The 21,320-nt window shown below is 48.6% G+C and overlaps 1 protein-coding gene across 1 annotated transcript in view; it reads right to left on the reverse strand.

Moving 5' to 3' along the window:
* Window positions 1-21,320, reverse strand: part of bmp1 (bone morphogenetic protein 1) — a 107,288-nt gene that overhangs the window by 27,189 nt on the left and 58,779 nt on the right. Inside the window, exons 5-8 of the mRNA XM_033013645.1 lie at window positions 20,680-20,797; window positions 14,163-14,341; window positions 12,947-13,052; window positions 5,247-5,371 (exon numbers count right to left, since the gene is read on the reverse strand). Of these exons, the coding sequence (XP_032869536.1) occupies window positions 5,247-5,371; window positions 12,947-13,052; window positions 14,163-14,341; window positions 20,680-20,797 (528 nt within the window). The remainder of the gene's footprint in view (window positions 1-5,246; window positions 5,372-12,946; window positions 13,053-14,162; window positions 14,342-20,679; window positions 20,798-21,320) is intronic.

The raw sequence follows: 21,320 nt of genomic DNA on the forward strand, positions 1-21,320 counted from the left end.
AGTGGCTAACAGAGCAATGTGAACTGCTGAATGCATACATTCATAGAGAGACCATTGGGCCCATCGCGCCTGTGCTAGTTCTCTCAAAGAGCTTTCTCGTGACTCTGAAGATAGACACAAAATGCTGGAGTAACTCAGCGGGACAGGCACAGTGGCTATTGTTCGCTACATGTATCATTGTGTTAATACGTGGCAGTGAATTCACTCTGCTGCACACTGTGGGATACAGACACTGTGTGTCGACGTGCTTGGTGGTGAGTAGTCACCCAAAGAGTCGTACCTTTTTCTGGTCGCCGCTGGATTTTCAACATGTTGAAAATTTTCGGCCACCTGCTGAGACTATGACGGGTGCCGGCAAGTCACCAAAAAAAAATCGCGTAAGTGGGACAGGCCCTTGAGGCTGCAGCAGGTAACAAATTCACTCTTCCATAGATGGTAAATATTATGGTTATATATCTAGTTTTGTTATTAACTTATTCCATATTTGACCATTTTTATGTTAGCTGTGTAACATGTTTACTGGCCTGTAAAAGTTGCAGTAAGTAAGGATTTCGGCCCGAAACGTTGCCTATTTCCTTCGCTCCATAGATGCTGCCTCACCCCCTGAGTTTCTCCAGCAGTTTTGTCTCCCAAGGATTTAATTATTCTGGTGACAATTAAAACACTCTGACTCTCTTAGTCATGAACATTTCAGGCTTATTTGTCCCCCCAAAATCATGTGTTTCAGTATTAAATTTAATCTGCCATTTTCCTGTCCATCTGGCTCTGTAACTCACCAATGATGTTCTGTAGCTGAAGCCTACCCTCCTTGCCATCACCGCCACCACCAGTTTACATGGCGTCTGCAAATCATACCTCCCACATCCAGATCACCAGAGCAAAGACACAACGTGCTGGAGTTATTCAGCAGGTCAGGCAACATCTCTAGAGGACATTTTGGGTGGGGACCATTCTTCAGTCTCAATGTCCTTCATAGATGCTGCCTGACCCGCTGAGTTACTCCAGCATCTTGCATCTTTCTTTGTAAAGGTGCATCTGCAGTTCCTTGCATCTCCATACGTTAGAGCAGCAAAGATCCCAACGATCTCTGTGGTGCCCCACAGGCTAACCCCAACACCGAGGGGCTATCCATGAAGCTACCAGGCCTCTCCTTTCAGTACTGGCTTGTGCCTCCTGTCACTGACGTTGTCATTTGGCATTGTTGAAAGTGTGAAGAAATGTGACACAAACCTGGAACAAACTCTTTCTGGCTACTTACTTATTTAATGTGGAGCATTCAGTTGTTATGGAGTACACTGGGAAAGGCATTGAGTGCAAGAGCTATCTTAATTCCAACCTCATGTCACACAGCAGGCCGGATACAAAGAAACTCTGTACTTCTGAGAATCTGAGATGCTATTCATTTTACTAATAAACCTCCAGTAGTTCCAATGACAGGGTGATATATCAGCAGCATTAGGACGCCACTAGTGCATTCAACCCAAGCTGAGGATCAGTAGATTCATTCTACCCACTGGGGGATGAGGGGTTATCATACAGAAATGTTTAAGATCACGAGGGGAATAGATCGGGTAAATGCACGAGTGTTTTACCCAGAGGTGGGGAATCAACAATGATTAGACATAGGTTTAAAGTGAGGGGGGAGGGAATGAATAGGAACCTGAGGGGCAACCTTTTCACGCAGAGGGTGGTGGGTATAGGGCACTAGTTGCCGGAGGAGGTGGTTGAGGCAGATACCTTTAAAAAACATTTAGACAGTACAAGGATAGGATAGGTTGAGAGGGAAATGGGCCAAACGTGTACAGGTGGGATTAGTGTAGATGGGGCATGTTGGTCGGAGTGGGCAAGTTGGGCCGAAGGGCCTGTTTCCACATTGTGCGACTCTGTGACCCTCTCTGTCTGAACATGAAGGCACATCTATCCAACCTCTCCCAGTAGCTGAAATCCTCCACTCCAGGCAGCATTCTTGTAAAACTCCTCCGCACCCTCTCTAAAGCCTCCAAATCCTTCCTGTATTGGGGTGACCAGAACTGTCTGCAATACCTCATATCAAGAAGGTTCCCAAGAAGGGTCTGACCAAAAACATCACCTCTCTATGTTCTCCAGAGATGTCGAAGGTAGACACAAAAACCTGGAGTAACTCAGCGGGTCAGACAGCATCTCTGGAGAAAAGGAACGGGTGACCTTTCTTCACAGTCCGGGGAAGGAAAAACAAGAGATATAGATGGTGATGTAGAGAAATAGAACTAATGATTGAAAGATATGCAAAATAGGAACAATGATAAAGGAAACATTGTTATTCCGTTTCTCCAGAGATGCTGCCTGACTCGCCGAGTTACTCCAGCTTTTGAGTAACTTTATCTTCGGTTTTGAGTCTATCTGCTGTTCCTCCCTACACACTTCTCCAGAGATGCTGCCTGACCCATTGAGTTACTCCAGCACTGTGCCTTTCACATATGAAGTGTGCCTGGTCTTTTCAGATTCTGGTTCGTGGTTATTTTTACCGTCCTCTCCGCCCCACTAATCACCTTCTCATCTGACTTTCCATTTATCTAAACATCATTTCCTGCAGTTATTCCGTCTGAGTGATATTTGTTTTTTTATGTCAGAGTAAGGGTGCCTAGTTGTTTTTCAGCTTGCATTTGCCAAGAACCCAGGAGAATTCTATACACAGTGTTAATTTGATTTCCTCCAAAGAGGATTAAATGATTAGAAACGTTGAAACCAACACCATCTGCCTGTTGAACGGAGTATATTGCATTACAGAATCCTCTTGATGCTAAACTCTCCGTAATAATATTCTGTGTAGGAAGGAACTGCAGATGCAAGTTTAAAGCAAAGATAGACACAGAAAGCTGGAGTAATTCAGCGGGACAAGCAGCATCTCTGGAGAAAAGGAATAGGTGACGTCTCAGGTCGAGACTCTTCTTCAGACTGATAGTCGGGGGAAATGGGAAAGGTGAGATATAGAACAAATAAATGAACGATGTGCAAAAAAGTAACGACAACAAAGGCCATTGTTCGCTGTGAAAAGGAGGTACAATGACACTCAACAAGGTGACTTTGAAGCTGGTACGACTTGGGTGGGGAGTGATGGAGAGAGAGGGAATGCAAGGTGGAAAAATGAAGGTGGAAAAATCAATAATCACTCAGCTGGGTTTGAAGCTGCCCAAGCGAATATTCTGCGTTCCAACAAGCGGTGAAATGAATGTTAGAACCACATGTGTGTACTAATACTCATCTGTCTTTCATTGGAGTATATTTTACACACAACAGAAGGTTGGAATACATCACATTCCCAAACAAAACATATGATGAACATAAGGTCCTACGAGATGGAAGCAGGAACCGACCTTTCAGCTCCTTGTGCCTGCCATGCTATTCATTGCCTAATTGGTTCCTGCAACAATCTTATAACGGCCTGTTTCCTTCGTCATCCTTGACTCAAACAAGAGGACATGACTTCAGAATTAAGGGACAGAAGTTTAGGGGTAACATGAGGGGGAACTTCTTTACTCAGAGAGTGGTAGCGGTGTGGAATGAGCTTCCAGTGGAAGTGGTGGCGGCAGGTTCGTTGGTATCATTTAAAAATAAATTGGATAGGCATATGGATGAGAAGGGAATGGAGGGTTATGGTATGAGTGCAGGCAGGTGGGACTAAGGGAAAAAAGTTGTTCGGCACGGACTTGTAGGGCCGAGATGGCCTGTTTCCGTGCTGTAATTGTTATATGGTTATATCGTTACTTTTTTACATATCTTCCCTTCAGTTGTTCTACATCTCCCTACATCACTATCCATTTCTCTATTTACCCTTTCTCCTGACTAGTCCGAAGAAGGGTCTCGACCCAAAACGTCACCCATTCCTTCTCTCCAGAGATGCTGCCTGTCCCGCTGAGTTACTCCAGCATTCTGTGTCTATCTTCGGTTTAAACCAGCATCTGCTGTCCTTTCCCACACAGTAAGACATCTTCATGCTTGTATCCACATGCTCTTGCAATAAAGGCTTTATTACCGACTATTTCCTGACCCACAACTTTTACTGTTTTATACTTAACGGCTTCTTTATCAGCAGTCACTTGGGGGGTTGTGATCATGGATTTATACCCTGGGTTTTGAATGATCTGTTTGTTTACTGATGCAGCAGGAAATAGGCCCTTTGGCCCACTGAGGCCACACCAACCATTGATCACCCTCGATCACCCGTTGACATTGATTCCATGTTATCTCAGTTTTACATTCACACCCTGTGCACTGGGTACAATTTACAGCATCTTTGGGATGTGGGAGGAAACTTTTGTGATGTCGGAGGTAGATGGACAGGAAAGGTTTAGAGTTGACGTGGGGCAAACGCGGGCCAGTGGCACTAGTGCAGATGGGGCACCTCGGTTGGCGTGGGCAAGATAGGTCGACGTGTCTGTTTCCGTGCTGTGTGACTCTCTGAATAACAAAACAGCCACAAGAAACCCACATGGTCAGAGAGAGAGAACATGCAAACTCCACACAGCCAGCAGTCTCCTCGACCAGGGTAGTAGCAATCAAATGCGGTCCCGCACGGGACAAACCAATTTAGCCCAATATACGGGATGTCCCGGCTAATACGGGACAGTTGGCAACCCTAACTCTGACCCAGTGCCGTTGCCAGGACAACGGGCCTTCATGGCCAAGTTAAGACTCCAACCCTTTTTTTAAATTTTGGATTCGAAGGGTAAAAGATGATGTCTAATACGCGGTGACTTGAGTACTGACTCATTGTGGTCGACTACCTCACACTATGATTACGACTAATGTATAGTCACTGAACTGTACAGAAAATTGTTCTTAGATACACGTGGCAATAAACTCCCATTGGACTAATATGGGCCTGTCCCACTTAGGAGATTTTTTAGGCAACTACAGGCGACTAGTTTGTCGCCACATGTTCGCCGGTGGTCGCCGGGAGTCGTCTCCTCAGCCGCGCAAAAAGTCCTAGCGTCTTTCTGGTTGCCGCTAAATTTTCAGCATGTTGAAAATTTTCGGAGACAGTGGGTTTGATGCCAATGAGCGTAGATTGACTTCTCCTGATGTTGGTGCTGCCGTAGGTTGTCGCCAGGATGACGTAGGTTGTCGCCGATTTTTCACCGACCTGCTACGACCATGACAGTCGCCTAAAAAATCGCCAAGTGGGACAGGCCCATCATGCCGTCCCTCTTTGACCTACTCTGCTTGTCCCCAGCTACCTGTGACCAACCCGGCACGGCCCAGCTCACCTGGACACCTGTACAGCTTCCGAGCCTGGCTGATGTCTCCCTTGCTCAGTCGTGTCCGCTGTCCGATTGGGGGCCGGACGCCGTTATCATCGTACTGAGGAAGGATGGTATCCAGGAAAATGCCCCTGAGTGGAAAAGCAATCCGTTAGTCAGCATCATCATCATACTTTATTAGCCAAGTATGTTTTGCAACATACGAGGAATTTGATTTGCCGTACAGTCATACCAATAAAAAACAACAAAACACACAAAATACATTTTAACATAAACTTCCCCACTGTGATGGAAGGCAAGAAAAAGTACAATCTCTTCTACTGCAGTTGTACAGGGTCTTGGTGAGACCACACCTGGAGTATTGCGTACAGTTTTGGTCTCCAAATCTGAGGAAGGACATTATTGCCCTAGAGGGAGTACAGAGAAGGTTCACCAGACTGATTCCTGGGATGTCAGGACTGTCTTATGAAGAAAGACTGGATAGACTTGGTTTATACTCTCTAGAATTTAGGAGATTGAGAGGGGATCTTATAGAAACTTATAAAATTCTTAAGGGTTTGGACAGGCTAGATGCAGGAAGATTGCTCCCGATGTTGGGGAAGTCCAGGACAAGGGGTCACAGCTTAAGGATAAGGGGGAAATCCTTTAAAACCGAGATGAGAAGAACTTTTTTCACACAGAGAGTGGTGAATCTCTGGAACTCTCTGCCACAGAGGGTAGTCGAGGCCACAGTTCATTGGCTATATTTAAGAGGGAGTTAGATGTGGCCCTTGTGGCTAAGGGCATCAGAGGGTATGGAGAGAAGGCAGGTACAGGATACTGAGTTGGATGATCATATTGAATGGCGGTGCAGGCTCGAAGGGCCGAATGGCCTCTACTCCTGCATCTAATTTCTATGTTTCTATGTTTCTCTTCTTTGTTCTCGGGTGACTCGAGCCTTCCGTTGACCGAACGATCTTGGCTCATATAGCCCGTGGCCGAGCCCTCCGTGTCGGGGCAATCAAGCTCCCGCATCGGGGGCATCTCAGCTCCCCCGCACCAGGCGATCGGCCCCAGTTCAGGGCTGGTCGAACCTTCTGCGACTTTCCCGCGACTTTCCCGACATTAGTCTCTACACGAGACTGCGGGCTCCTCGATGGTGAAACCCGCAGGCTGCGGTTGAAGCGTCGATCCCAGGCAAGGGATCGCAGGCTCTGATGGCAAGTCCACGGACCCGCGTTGGGGCTCAAAGTCAGTCTCGAGCAAGGCCGCCAGCCCCATGATGTTAGGCCGCTGAGCGACCGGAGATACGATCTGGAAAACAATCGCATCTCCGACAAGGTGAGAGATTGAAACTTATTCCTTCAGATAGAGTCATGGAGTCTTTCAGTGTGGAACCAGGCCCTTCGGCCCAACATGCCCACACCGGCCAACATGTCTGAAGAAGGGTCTTGCCCTGTAACGTCACCTATTCCTTCTCTCCAGAGACGCTGCCTCACCCGCTGAGTTACTCCAGCATTTTGTTTCGACCTTTGAGGGGAAGGTTGTTGTCATGACACCAGATCATGTCCTTGCCAATTTGCACTCCTGTAAATATACTAGTTGAGTTTTTGGTGTGGTCCGACCTCATCAGACCAGCAAGGAATTTACTGAAGAAATACACTGCTCGTAACGATGCAATCAATTCTTCATCTGTTAAACCTGCAGATCAGATACCTGACTGGATCTGGTATCTGTTTCCTAACAGTATTGGCAAAAATATATATTTGTTTCCAACCAAGGACGGAACTGCAGATGCCCGTTTAAACCATAGATAGACAAAAAAAAGCTGGAGTAACTCAGCAGGACAGGCAGCATCTCTGGAGTGAAGGAATGGGTCAAGACCCTTCTTCAGACCAAACCTGGATATCTGGCACCCCGAGGCAGCATCTCTACCTGTGCAGCCAATGTCCACGAGGAACATTTGCAACAGCGCAAATATCAAAGGCAACACCAACGGGGAAAGTGGTTCCCTGAAACATTCCAGTTCACTCTGCAACCAACTCATGTTCGTTTACAAGAACATTAGACCTTACATTACTGATACAGCACAGAAACAGGCCCTTCAGCCCAGAACACAGCTGTCTGTGGCAATGAATTCCACAGAATCAGCACCCTCTGGCTAAAGAAATTCCTCCCCGTCTCCTCATCTCCAGTCCTTTCATTCTGAGACCGTGCCCTCAGGTCCTCCAGCACCTTGTGTTTCAATCAGGATTTGGAATAACACGACCATGTTGCCTCTTGAATTGTTACCACGCATAAATTAACGTTACACTGTCTGATCTAGTTGTTAATGCAAACACATGTGGATGGATTAACCCAGTCTGAAGAAGGGTTTCGGCCCGAAACGTCGCCCATTTCCTTCGCTCCATAGATGCTGCTGCACCCGCTGAGTTTCCCCAGCAATTTTGTGTACCTTGGATGGATTAAGGACTTTTTAACAGACCGCCCACAGACTGTCAGGATGGGGTCCAATTACTCCCCAGTCCTGACGCTTAGCACAGGAGCGCCACAAGGATGTGTGCTGAGTCCAATCTTGTATACAATATACACTTATGACTGTATACCAACACACAGTACAAACAGGATCATCAAGTTTGCGGACGACACGACTGTGGTGGGACTGATAAACAACGATGACGAGTCTGCCTACAGAGATGAAGTCCAAAAACTGACCGTCTGGTGTACCAAAAACAACCTGGTACTAAACCCATCAAAGACAAAAGAACTTGTCGTTGACTTCAGGAGGAAGAGGAGAGAGGAACCTGCTCCCTTATACATCAAAGGAGACATGGTGGAGAGAGTCACTGGCTTTAAGTTCCTGGGAATAAACATCTCCCAGGACCTCAAATGGCAAATGAACACCGTCACTCTCTTGAAGAAGTCTCATCAGCGGCTGTATTTCCTGAGGTCTCTACGGAGAGCTAACATCTCACAGCCGCTGCTGCTGTCCTTCTATCGATGCGCCGTGGAAAGTATCCTCACCTACGGAATCCTGGTGTGGTTTGCCAGCTGTACTGTGGCTGAGAGGAGGGCGCTGCAGGGAATTATAAAAACTGCGCAGCGCATTACAAACGCTAACCTGCCCTCCTTGGATGACATATACAAGGCCCGATGCTTGCGCAGGGCCATAAATATCAAGAAGGACACATCCCACCCTGCCAACCACCTTTTTACTCTGCTACCCTCGGGGAGGCGACTCAGGTCTCTACAGGCCCGCACCGGTAGACTAAAAAATAGTTTCTACCCATGTGCGGTAAAAGAGCTTAACTCCAATAGTGAACACTGGGAAGCAAGAAGTAACTTCGAGGAATACCGCTAAATTCTTTTAAACTCTTTTAAAAATGTATTTATTATTTTACTATTAACTGTACATATGTGTATTGGTTGTCGTGTTGTATTTCTTTTAACGGAGGAGAAGCAAATGGAATTTCGTTGCTCAGTTTTGTGCAATGACAATAAACATATTCTATTCTATTCTATTCTACACAGTTGGAGGAGATATCGTCTGGATCAGACTTGAAACCAAGGACCTGCCTGCTCTTGTAGATCCATGTACAAGATTCCACGGCACCGCTCAAGGAGCAGGGAGTCCTCCCTGTGTGTGTGTGTGATCAGGCAGAATCATAGGTACAGCACAGGAACAGGCCCTTCGGCCCACGAGGTCTGTGCCGACCATGATGCCAGATTAAAGCGGCCAAGTCACTGGATGGATTTAAGAGAGAGTTAGATAGAGCTCTAGGGGCTAGTGGAGTCAAGGGATATGGGGGGAAGGCAGGCATGCTAGGGGCTAGTGGAGTCAAGGGATATGGGGTGAAGGCAGGCATGCTAGGGGCTAGTGTAGTCAAGGGATATGGGGAGAAGGCAGGCACGGGTTATTGATAGGGGACGATCAGCCATGATCACAATGAATGACGGTGCTGGCTCAAAGGGCCGAATGGCCTCCTCCTGCACCTATTGTCTATGTTTCTACATCCACCTACATGTGATCCATATACCTGCATCCCCTGCCCCCTCATGTCTCTGTCCAAATGTTGTCACCATATCTGCTCCCACTATGTCCCCAGTCAGTGCATTCTAGCCACAGATCACTCTCTTTATATTGAAACAGATACTGTCTAGGGTCTCAGAGCTGAGATGTTATCTTATACAGCTGCTGCCTAATTTCCTGTGTGTACATACAGCATCTTCTGTTTTCATTTTACTAATACAATTAATATGTTCTTTGTCACTTTGTTTTCTGTGCGTATGTTAGCTGCCAGATGTTCTTTTTATGATTGTGATCAGACTGATTTCCGAATGCTCGTGGCCTGTGGTTGTGAAAGACGCTGCATAAATGCAAGGTCTTCCTTATTGAAAGATGCACTTGGATAAAGGCCAGCCGCAGTCTCGGCCCGTGGGAGCAACGAGTCCAGTGTCGTTTGCCCTGTCCGTAGCCAGAGTCATTTACGTGTGGGAAATCTGAGCTGCTTCCTCCCCCACATCCAACAACTGATGACAAACACTGGCATCAAAACGCCAAAAAGACTTGTTGAAACCACAACACTTTGGATTCAATTACAACTACTTATGAAATGAGCTACAGTGTTTTGTTGAATCAGTACTGTGGGCAGAGCTGAAGCTGGAAGCTGATGACACTGGACCTTGCCAAGCTCGACTTAGTCTGTGACTTGCATGTCACCAGCCCCAGCTTGAAAACTTCCCACCAACATCTGTGACTTTAGAGTTGCAGATAGCCACGGTCTCGCTGCGGTAGAGTTGCTGCCTAATGCCCCTGTCCCACTTAGGAAACCTGAACGGAAACCTGAACGGGAGACTTTGCGCCCCACCCAAGGTTTCCGTGCGGTTCCCGGAGGTTTATGTCAGTCTCCCTACCTGCTTCCACTACCTGCAACCTCCGGCAACCCACCTGCAACCTCCGGGAACCGCACGGAAACCTTGGGTGGGGGCGCAAAGTCTCCAGAGGTTTCCGTTCAGGTTTCCTAAGTGGGACAGGGGCATTACAGCGCTTGCAGAGCCGGAGACCCGGGTTCGATCCCGACTACGGGTGCTGCCTGTACGGAGTTTGCACGTTCTCCCCGTGACCGTGTGGGTTTTCTCCGAGATCTTTGGTTTCCACCCAGACTCCAAAGACGTACAAGTTTGTTAGTTAATTGGCTTGGTATAAGTGTAAATTGTCCCTAGTGTGTGTAGGATAGTGTTAGTGTGCGGGGATCGTTGGTCGATGGCTGGGTTGAATGGCCTGTTTCCGCGCTGTATCTCTAAACTAAACTAACATGAGTTGTACAAGATCTACTCCATCAGCCTGAAGAAGAGTCCCATCCTGAAACATTATCTGTCCATTCCCTCACAGATGCTGCCTGACCCACTGAGTTCCTCCAGCACTCTGTGATTCCAGCATCTACAGTCCCTTGGGCCTCTGGAAATAATCTCTGACATTTCCACAGTTCCAGGTCTGTAAAGAGGACTAGCAACAACCCATAAATAAATCCAACGCAGTTCAAGCTAATCTGACCAATCTGCCCACATTGTAATAATAAGGAGTAACTCAGCAGGACAGGCAGTAACTCTGGAGAGAAGGGATAACTCTGACGTTTCGGGTCGAGACCCTTCTTCAGGCACCAACAGACATCATTTCACAGGTGGTGATCAAGTTGAGCGGAGGTTCAGGTTAGAATGAATGCAATGAGTTAAAGTGTTGAGCAGAAAGGAACATTTGCTGACATTAAGGAGCAGAGTTTAACTGGCATAAATATAAAAAGATGAGAGGCTTGTTAAGTATCCTGAGTGAAAGAACATCAGCCATATACACGGCACGTAGCCAGCAGTGTTCTGACATGTGTCACGCTGACAGGAGCAGAGAGTTCACTCATTCTGAGAATCTGCATTCTCCATCAGATCACAAAATAACGAACTCACCTCGGGCTGAAAACTAACTCCAGCGCTCGATTCTTTACATGTCTCATTTAAATACTGCTCCCCCAGGCAGTAGGAATGTGTAGGAACGAACTGCAGATGCTGGTTTAAACCGAAGATAGACACAAAAAGCTGGAGTAACTCAGCGGGACAGGCAGCGTCTCTGGAGAGAAGGAATGGGCGACGCTTCGGGTCGAGACCCCTCTTCAGACTGATCGTACAAGGATCGTATACAGGCAGATTAGATCAGTTTAGCTTGGTATCCTGTTGAGCCCGTCACCTATTCCTTCTCTCCATACACGCTGCCTCACCCGCTGGGATTTTGTGTCTACCTTCGATTTCTATCCAGCATCTGCAGTTCCTTCTCACACTAGAATAAGAATGGACTTGCTCCCTGGATCAGCCATCAGCCCGTGTCAAGCTTCATCCCCAGAGGAGTGCCCGAGGTGTTGAATTTCAATAAAGGGCTCGGTCTGGCAGCTGTACTCAGCAGGAGCGAGCAACAGGGAAAGTGAATATTGTTCAGAGCGCACACTTGGGATCTGCTTTCTTATCCTTTTGATCTTATCAAAGGTGCTGTTGGATTACACGTTTGACACTAGCAGCCTATGAAACAATGCAGCATTGGCACAGAGGGGGAAAAGCCTCTGTATTAATCGACGAGACATTCGCGGGTGATGATGGCTAATCAATGTGGCCTCTTCCCTCTCATGTGTCTGCAACATCCGAGTGTGAATTCACAGGGTAATGAATTTTTACGCAACCTTTGTGGACTGGTTCACAGTCTGTTCCTTCCCACGAACCCTGACAGATTCCACAAGCAGGACTGCCCCCATTGTTCATAAATACAAAATGCTGGAGTAATGGGGGCCTGTCCCACTCAGGGGATTTTTGGGGGGACTGCCACAACATTCTCAACATGTCGCCAACAGTCGCCAATAAAGTTTTGAACATTTCAAAATCCAGCGGCGAGCAGAGAAACGCTACGAATCTTTGGGCGACTGAGGAGACGACTCACGACCGTACAGACGGCATCGCGGGGACCATGTGGTGACAGCCTAGTCGCCTGCAGTCGCCTAAAAAATAGCCCATGGGGGACAGGATCTTTAGTGTCTCTTTGGTTTCCTCCCACACTCCAAAGAGGTGCAGGTTTGTAGGTTAATTGGCTTGGTATAGATGTAAATTGTCCCTAGTGTGTGTAGGATAGTGTTAGTAGAAACATAGAAATTAGGTGCAGGAGTAGGCCATTCGGCCCTTCGAGCCTGCACCGCCATTCAATATGATCATGGCTGATCATCCAACTCAGTATCCCGTACCTGCCTTCTCTCCATACCCCCTGATCCCTTTAGCCACAAGGGCCACATCTAACTCCCTCTTAAATATAGCCAATGAACTGTGGCCTCAACTACCTTCTGTGGCAGAGAATTCCACAGATTCACCACTCTCTGTGTGAAAAATGTTTTTCTCATCTCAGTCCTAAAAGATTTCCCCCTTATCCTTAAACTGTGACTCCTTATTCTGGACTTCCCCAACATCGGGAACAATCTTCCTGCATCTAGCCTGTCCAAACCCTTAAGAATTTTGTAAGTTTCGATAAGATCCCCCCTCAATCTCCTAAATTCTAGCGAGTACAAACCGTAAAGTGTGCGGGGATCGCTGGTCGACACGAACCCGGTGGGCCGAAGGGCCTGTTTCCGTGCTGTATCTCTAAACTAAATTAAACTAATGCGACAGAGAGCAAACAAACAAAGTGTGGGAAGGTTGGGTCCTACCTGGAGAAGGTGTTCCTAGCGTAGTGCATGATGCTGTCAAAGTCGTACATTTCCCCCAGCGAGTCCACCTCTTCCGGCTCCATCTTTAGAAAGTTGTACTCTTGGCCTGCGCGGCCGATACAGGAGAGAAACGCAGGTTTAGACGGTGAGAAGCAGGCAAGGCTGGGCTTTCTCACACGCGTGTACGTGTGGCGGTGGGGAGGGCGGGCTGGAGGATGTACGTGTGTGGAGCTGGGATGGTGACACGCGAGGCTGGAATCTTCAGCAAAACACTAAAGTGCTGGAGGAACTCAGCGGGTCAGTCAGCATCCATGGAGGGAATAAATAGTCGATGTACCTTCTTCACACAGGGCCTTTCCCACTTGCCGGCACCCGTCATAGTTGCAGCAGGTCACCGAAAACTTTCAAATGTGTTGAAAATCCAGCGGCGACCAGAGAAAGGTGCGACTCTTTGGGCGACTACTCACGACCGTACAGGCGTCACGTGTCGACATGTCGCCGAAAAAAATCACGTAAGTGGGACAGGCCCTTGAAGCTGCAGCCGGTAACAATTTCACTCTTCCATAGTTGGTGCATATTATGGTTATCTAGTTTTGTTATTAATTTATTCCATATTTGACCATTTTAGACAATAGACAATAGGTGCAGGAATAGGCCATTTGGCCCTTCGAGCCAGCACCGCCATTCAACGTGATCATGGCTGATCATCCCCAATCAGTACCCCGTTCCTGCCTTCTCCCCATATCACCTGACTCCACTATCTTTAAGAGCCCTATCTAGCTCTCTCTTGAAAGCCTCCAGAGAACCTGCCTCCACCGCCCTCTGAGGCAGAGAATTCCACAGACTCACCACTCTCTGTGAGAAAAAGTTCTAAATGTCTGACCCCTTATTCTTAAACTGTGTGTGGCCCCTGGTTCTGGACTCCCCCAACATCGGGACCATGTTTCCTGCCTCTAGCGTGTCCAAGCCCTTAATAATCTTATATGTTTCAATGAGATACCCTCTCATCCTTCTAAACTCCAGAGTGTACAAGCCCAGCCGCTCCATTCTCTCATTTTGGCCTGACTCTGACAATGGAGGGGTGGGGGAGGGAAAGGTCAGTGTGGGAATGGGAAGGGGAGTTGAGATGATTGGTAACGGGGCGATCCAGCAGGTCGGGCACGAGTGTGGGACGAACCTGACGAACATTAAGGTGTCAGTTGGACGTGCAACTAACCTGGTTGTATGTTCTCCCTGACGATGGAGACATGCTCATCCCGGTCGGGACGCGTGTGTTCGTGCCAGAAGCCAATGACGTGGCCAAGTTCATGGACCACGATGCCAAACTTGTCGCAGTTCTTCCCAATGGAGATGGCCTGTGGTCCTCCTCCGCGCCGACCCACGTACGAGCAGCAGCTGGGCACAGAAACAAACCCAACCAAATACATCAGAAGGCAAGAGTTACTACTGATGGACAATTAGGGCCAACGAGCCTCTTGCACCACCCCACACCATCGCACTGTGTCGCATTGTTTCAGTCATCGGACATGCCGGGAATGACCGAGACTGAAGAACGGTCTCGGCCTTAAACCTCACCCATTCCTTCCTCTCCAGAGATGCTGCCCGTCCCGCTGAGTTACTCCAGCTTTTGGTGTCTATCAGAGGAAGTGGTTGAGGCAGGCACAAAGCATTTGGATAGGTCCGTGGACAGGAAAGTTTTACAAGGATGAGGAGCAAATATGGGCAAATGGGACTAGCAAAGATGGGCATCGTGATCAGCATGGCCAGGTCGGGCTGAAGGGCCTGTTTCCATAGCCTCTGGAAGGCGACTCCGGACTGTCAAAGCTGCCACAGCCAGACATAAAAACAGTTTTTATCCACGAGTAGTAGCTCTACTCAACAGCCAAAAATCTGTAGCCTCCCTTTGATCTGGTATTGTGTTGGTTCACATGCATGATCAATGGTGTTTTATCATGAATGTCTTATTATTATTAATGTTTAGTGTTTTCTGAGTCATTCGTAACTGTCACTGTATGTCATGTTGTTACTTGTGGGCGGAGCACCAAGGCAAATTCCTTGTATGTGAATACTTGGCCAATAAACTTACTTACTTACATAGAAACATAGACATACAAAATAGGTGCAGGAGTAGGCCATTCGGCCCTTCGAGCCTGCACCACCATTCGATATGATCATGGCTGATCATCCAACTCATTATCCCATCCCTGCCTTCTCTCCATACCCCCTGATCCCTTTAGCCACAAGGGCCACATCTAACTCCCTCTTAAATATAGCCAATGAACTGGCCTCAACTACCTTCTGTGGCAGAGAATTCCACAGATTCACCACTGTGTAAAAAATGATTTTCTCATCTCGGTCCTAAAAGATTTCCCCCTTATCCTTAAACTGTGACCCCTAGTTCTGGACTTCCCCAACATCGGGCATAATCTTCCTGCATCTAGCCTGTCCAACCACTTAAGAATGTTGTAAGTTTCTATTACTTAGAGCATGACTCTTTGGTTCAAAAACAGTGAGAAAAGTGGGGTCACGAGTTAGATATCTCCCCCCATCAACTGACTGCAATAACAAAAGGGAGAGTGCTCAGCAAACTGCTAGATCAATCTACCCCATATTCGTGCCATTGTTCAAATTACCACATTGCAGAAATTCTACCTCTTTTCTCATTCATTCGTTGCGAGTTTAGCGTTTAAAAAAATGCTCCAGCTCCAGGCATGATTTTGTGGAGCAAGGCATGGTTACTGTTCAAGAAGGAACTGCAGATGCTGGAAGATCGAAGGTACACAAAAATGCTGGAGAAACTCAGCGGGTGCAGCAGCATCTATGGAGCGAAGGAAATAGGCAACGTTTCGGGCCGAAACCCGGAAGGGTTTCGGCCTGAAACGTTGCCTATTTCCTTCAGTCTGAAGAAGGGTTTCGGCCCGAAACGTTACCTATTTCCTTCGCTCCATAGATGCTGCTGCACCCGCTGAGTTTCTCCAGCATTTTTGTGTACACTGATGTGTTCTGTATTCATAGGTACACAAAATTGCTGGGGAAACTCAGCGGGTGCAGCAGCATCTATGGAGCGAAGGAAATAGGCGACGTTTCGGGCCGAAACCCTTCTTCAGACTGATGGGGGGTGGGGGGGGAGAAGGAAGGAAAAAGGGAGGAGGAGGAGCCCGAGGGCGGGGGGATGGGAGGAGACAGCTCGAGGGTTAAGGAAGGGGAGGAGACAGCAAAACTGGGAGAATTCAACGTTCATGCCATCCGGACGCAAGCAACCCAGGCGGAATATGAGGTGCTGTTCCTCCAATTTCCGGTGTTGCTCACTGTCTAGGTAATAGAAACTTACAAAATTCTTAAGGGGTTGGACAGGCTAGATGCAGGAAGATTGTTCCCGATGTTGGGGAAGTCCAGAACTAGGGGTCACAGTTTAAGGATAAGGGGGAAGTCTTTTAGGACCGAGATGAGAAAATCATTTTTTACACAGAGAGTGGTGAATCTGTGGAATTCTCTGCCACAGAAGGTAGTTGAGGCCACAGTTCATTGGCTAGATTTAAGAGGGAGTTAGATGTGGCCCTTGTGGCTAAAGGGATCATGGGGTTTACTGTCGACTTAAGATAAGTGTCCACTTAGGCTGCAGTATATTGTTTAAGAAAGAACTGCAGATGCTGGAAAAATCGAAGGTGGACTAAAGTGCTGGAGAAACTCAGCGGGTGAGGCAGCATCGATGGAGCGAAGGAAATGGGTGACGTCTCGGGTCGAGACCCTTCTTCAGACCAACGTCGAGACCCTTCTTCAGACTGATGTGGAGGTGGGGGAGGGGCGGGTTCCCGCCCCTCCCCCATCTCCACATCAGTCTGAAGAAGGGTCTCGACCCGAAACGTCACCTATTCCTTCGCTCCATTGATGCTGCCTCACCTGCTGAGTTTCTCCAGCACTTCCTGATCTCTGTGTCTCCCCCCTGCCCCCCTGATCGAGACCCTTCTTCCGACCGGCTTTTTGTGTCCACCTTCAGTTTAAACCAGCATCTGCAGTTTTTTCTTGAACCTGGTTAACTGTCTGGGAATGTTGCATTCAAGAAGATTAGTAAACACTAACTCAGTCTCCAGTTTGTTCAGATGCCTGCCACTATGTCATAGGGATTTATAAATTGAAACCATGGCATTATTGCATAGAATTTAAGCCCAGATACCACTGGCCCCGCTGGTTACTGTTGGCAATTGTGTTGCATTTGTCCCAACGTATGCCCTACATAATAATCGCTTCTCAGTATTCCCGATACATTTTAAAACAGAGAATATGGAAAGGAAATCATATATAGAGACACAGAATGCTGGAGTAACTCAGCGGGACAGGCAGCATCTCTGAAGAGAAGGAATGGGTGACGTTTTGGGTCGAGACCCTTCTTCAGACTACAGAGTGACATTGCTGTTTCTCTGGGCTAACATATTGGCCAGACCTGGTAAGGCAAGTTGATTCACTTCCCAGCGAGGCAGATGGTTTTTCAATGATTCTTCTTCTTCTTTTCGTGTCTTTGAAGCTGGTTGACTATATGACAGTTTCCCATTCCTTTACACAGTCCTTTGCGTTTTTGTTGAACACTGCAAGATCCTTTGGGCTGCACTGGTTGGGTAGTAGGGGGCAGACAAGGCAGTGCTGCATTGTATGGTCCTCTTCTCCACATTCACAGGTGGTTTGGCCAGTTTCATAGCCCCATCTGGCCATGGCAGCTTTTGATCGCCCTGTTCCTGTTCTCAGGCGGTTGAGCGTCTTCCACTGGACCCATGGTGCTTCTGAGCCCGGAGGGAGGGCTTCAGAAGGAGGGATACCCATGTCAGTAGGAGGGGGGTCGTCCTCAAGCCTTTTTGTCCATAGTTGGAGTCTGGTTTCTTCCCGTGATGTTATTAGGGGCTGGACATGGCTGAGAAAGCTTCTCCTGGACTTCAGCCGTTGGGCCGGGGGTACACGTCCGTAGAGGAGGTGGCGTTCATCACTGGTGGCCTTGGTCATCTCTACTCGGCTGGCGACTTCCCGTCTCACATCAGCAGGGGCAATGCCAGCGAGGGGGTGCAGGTTGTTTATGTTGGTGGGCTTCAAGCAGCCAGTGATTGAGCGGCAGGTGTTATTCAACGCTGGGTCTAATTTCTTGGCATGGGATGATCTCTCCCAAACAGGACACGCATTGTATCATGATCCCCTCGATAAGAATGTTTTTTTAGTTGGATTTAGTAATCAGTGAATGAATTCCTCGGCTGCTCTGCTGAGATGAGACCATGCCTCCAGATCTCCGATTACTAGACGTGTATTAGAACCACTCCTGCAATCCCCTGAACTATACTGAGCTAAGCCACCGAGTGATAAGATTCAGGGTGCCTTAGCCTCTTAACGGGCTGTCCCACTTGCGTGTCACGCGAAGATTTTGTACATCCCAATATCCTGGACCACGACCGCACGTCACCATGCACCATGCACGTGTAATGCGCACAGCGCGCGCGTCGTGACACGTAAATGACGCGCAAATTACGCCCAAGTGCGACAGGCCCTTTAGAGTCATGGAGTCTTACAGCGTTGAAACAGGCCCTTCGGCCCAACATGCCCCACCTGCACTAGTCCCACCTTGCTTGGGGTAGCACTCACTGACAGGCCATGTTGACTGTTGACATCTACACAACAGCCCACACCTGTTGCTCAGGGAACCTCGTCTGCCTGAGATATTTATCGTACAGCTGGATCCTCCGGGGAATCAGTTTGTGTTTATGTGTGAAACGCTGACCAAGCACCCGTGACATTTGAAACCGTTCGGCTGGTGTGGGACCCACGCCCCCCCCCCCCCTGATCCTCCCCCCGCTGGTTAGTGCAGTCACGGTGACTCAGTGCCTCACACTGACCCTGGGCTCCAGCAACCCACGTCGAGGGAAACTCCAGACACTCCCGAACATGGGAGAAGATGCCTGTGGTTGACCTGATGAACCTCCAGCAGTGTTGCCCCTGGCTTGTAGCCAGCAGCGTGCGATCTACACCTCTGGGAAACAGCATGGTGCACGCAATGTAACAACATTGCAGCTGCATGGGCTCCAGTGTAGCGACACAGGCTGGGAGCAGCTGCTGCAACTTGTTTATACCTCGGCAACGCATTGACTGCATTACCTCCGCTAACCCATGAGGCACTTCCCAGCCTGGCGCATGCTGATCCAATTCAAGAGAGAGTTAGATTTAGTTCTCAGGGCTAACGGAATCAAGGGATATGGGGAAAAAGCAGGAACGGGGTACTGATTTTGGATGATCGGCCATGATCATATTGAATGGGCATGTTGGCTTGAAGGGCCGAATGGCCTCCTCCTGCACCTATTTTTCTATGTTTCTAATTACAACTTTCAAAATAGATGTGGACAAAGCCATGATGGAATTATAGAAGTGAGTCTAACAAACATGGGCCCACACTGACTGGATTGTTCTTTCACACAAAGGACAAATTGTAGGAACAGCACCATATTTTGTTGGGGTACAAATATTGACTTCTCTAACTTTATAACCCTTGCATCCTCCCCCTCTCTCTCCTTCCCTACCCCACCCTAATCATCGTACTGATGTCCAGGTGAGTTTCATTGCCTGTATAGAAGGTAGACAAAAATGCTGGTGAAACTCAGCAGGTGAGGCAGCATCTATGGAGCAGAGGAATAGGTGACGTTTCGGGCCGAGACCTTCTTCATTGTCTGTATAACTCGTGTTCACCTGGCCCATAGCTAACAAAGATTCCTCGATCATCATTGCCTTTTTGCACATCTTTCATTTCTTAGTTCTACATTCTCTACATCACCATCTGTATCTCTCATTCCCCTCTCCCCTGACCCTCAGTCTGAAGAAGGGTCTCGCCCCCTAAAGTCACCCATTCCTTCTCTCCAGAGATGCTGCCTGTCCCGCTGAGTTACTCCAGCATTTTGTGTCGATCTTGTGTCTATCTTCGGGGTAAAACAGCATCTGCAGTTCCTTCCTTCGGGTGTCAGGGGTTACGGGGAGAAGGCAGGAGAATGGGGTTAGGAGGGAGAGATAGATCAGCCATGATTGAATGGCAGTCGACTTGATGGGCTGAATGGCCTAATTCTGCTCCTATCACATGATCTTATGGTGTGAGTCAGCAGTATGAATGAACCAGGCTCCACCTTCCCTCCCGGCTGCATTGCCATCAGTTAGACGTTACCTGCTTTGACACTAGGGTTGCCAACTGTCCCGTATTAGCCGGGACATCCCGTACATTGGGCTAAATTGGTTTGTCCCGTACGGGACCGCCCTTGTCCCGTGTTTGACCGCTATTACTCGGGTCGAGGGGACTGTCGGGTCCGGCCCCGCCTCACCCGTCCCGACGTAGTGCAGCCCATGGAGTGCAGCAGCAGCTCCTCGCCACTTGCCCCGTCGGTCGGTCGGCAGCCCGGCCAGTTGTCCGACCTTCGGACCTCCGCTTACCGCCGACACCACCACCACCCCTCCTTCTCATGGCCGATCACCGGTTCATGAGTTGGATGGGGTGCCGGACTTTGGCCAAAACTCCTCAGCTGGCCCGCCGGCTGGGCTTTGTGGGCAGTCCAGCACCCGGGGCCAACTCATCATTCACCCAGCCACAGCCGAGTCGGTCAACGAATTGCCGTCGGGAATTTGTCCCGGATTCTGAACCTTATTTGGGAGTGAGAAAGTTGGCATCCGTTAGGTAAGTTACCTGCATTAACACTTAACGAGGCCTCTCCACATCTACTTACCCACAGGGTCTGTAAGTAAAAACAATGTAGCTCTCCTCCTCTGTCCGTTCCAGGAATGTCACGCAGGTATTTTTCTCCCAATGTCTCATTGCTTGCCTGAAAATAGCTCTCTGGCTCCCTGCAAACAAAAGAGTACAGGTCCTATTCATTTCCCCACACAGAGGTGGGCAGGAAACTCCAGCTACATATACAGTAAGCACATACATTAAGCGATCCCACGCAAAGTCTGGGGCAGACAAAAAATGCTGGAGTAACTCAGCGGGTGAGGCAGCATCTATGGAGCGAAGGAATAGGTGACGTTTTGGGTCGAGATGCTTCCCAGACTGAGAGTCAGGGGAGAGGGAGTCTGGAGGTATGGAGGGGTAAGGTGTGAAAACGACAGATCTAAGCAGACCCATCACCACTCCTCTTTGGGACGACAGATGGCACAATGGGCTAAGTGTTCGGCTGGCGACCGGAAGGTGGCCGGTTCGAATCCCGCTTGGAGTGCATACTGTCGTTGTGTCCTTGGGCAAGACACTTCACCCACCTTTGCCTGTGTGTGAATGTGTGTGAATGTGTGTGAGTGATTGGTGGTGGTCGGAGGGGCCGTAGGCGCAGATTGGCAGCCACGCTTCCGTCAGTCTGCCCCAGGGCAGCTG

Source organism: Amblyraja radiata, chromosome 39, assembly GCF_010909765.2.
Source record: "Amblyraja radiata isolate CabotCenter1 chromosome 39, sAmbRad1.1.pri, whole genome shotgun sequence".
NCBI classification, from domain to species: domain Eukaryota; kingdom Metazoa; phylum Chordata; class Chondrichthyes; order Rajiformes; family Rajidae; genus Amblyraja; species Amblyraja radiata.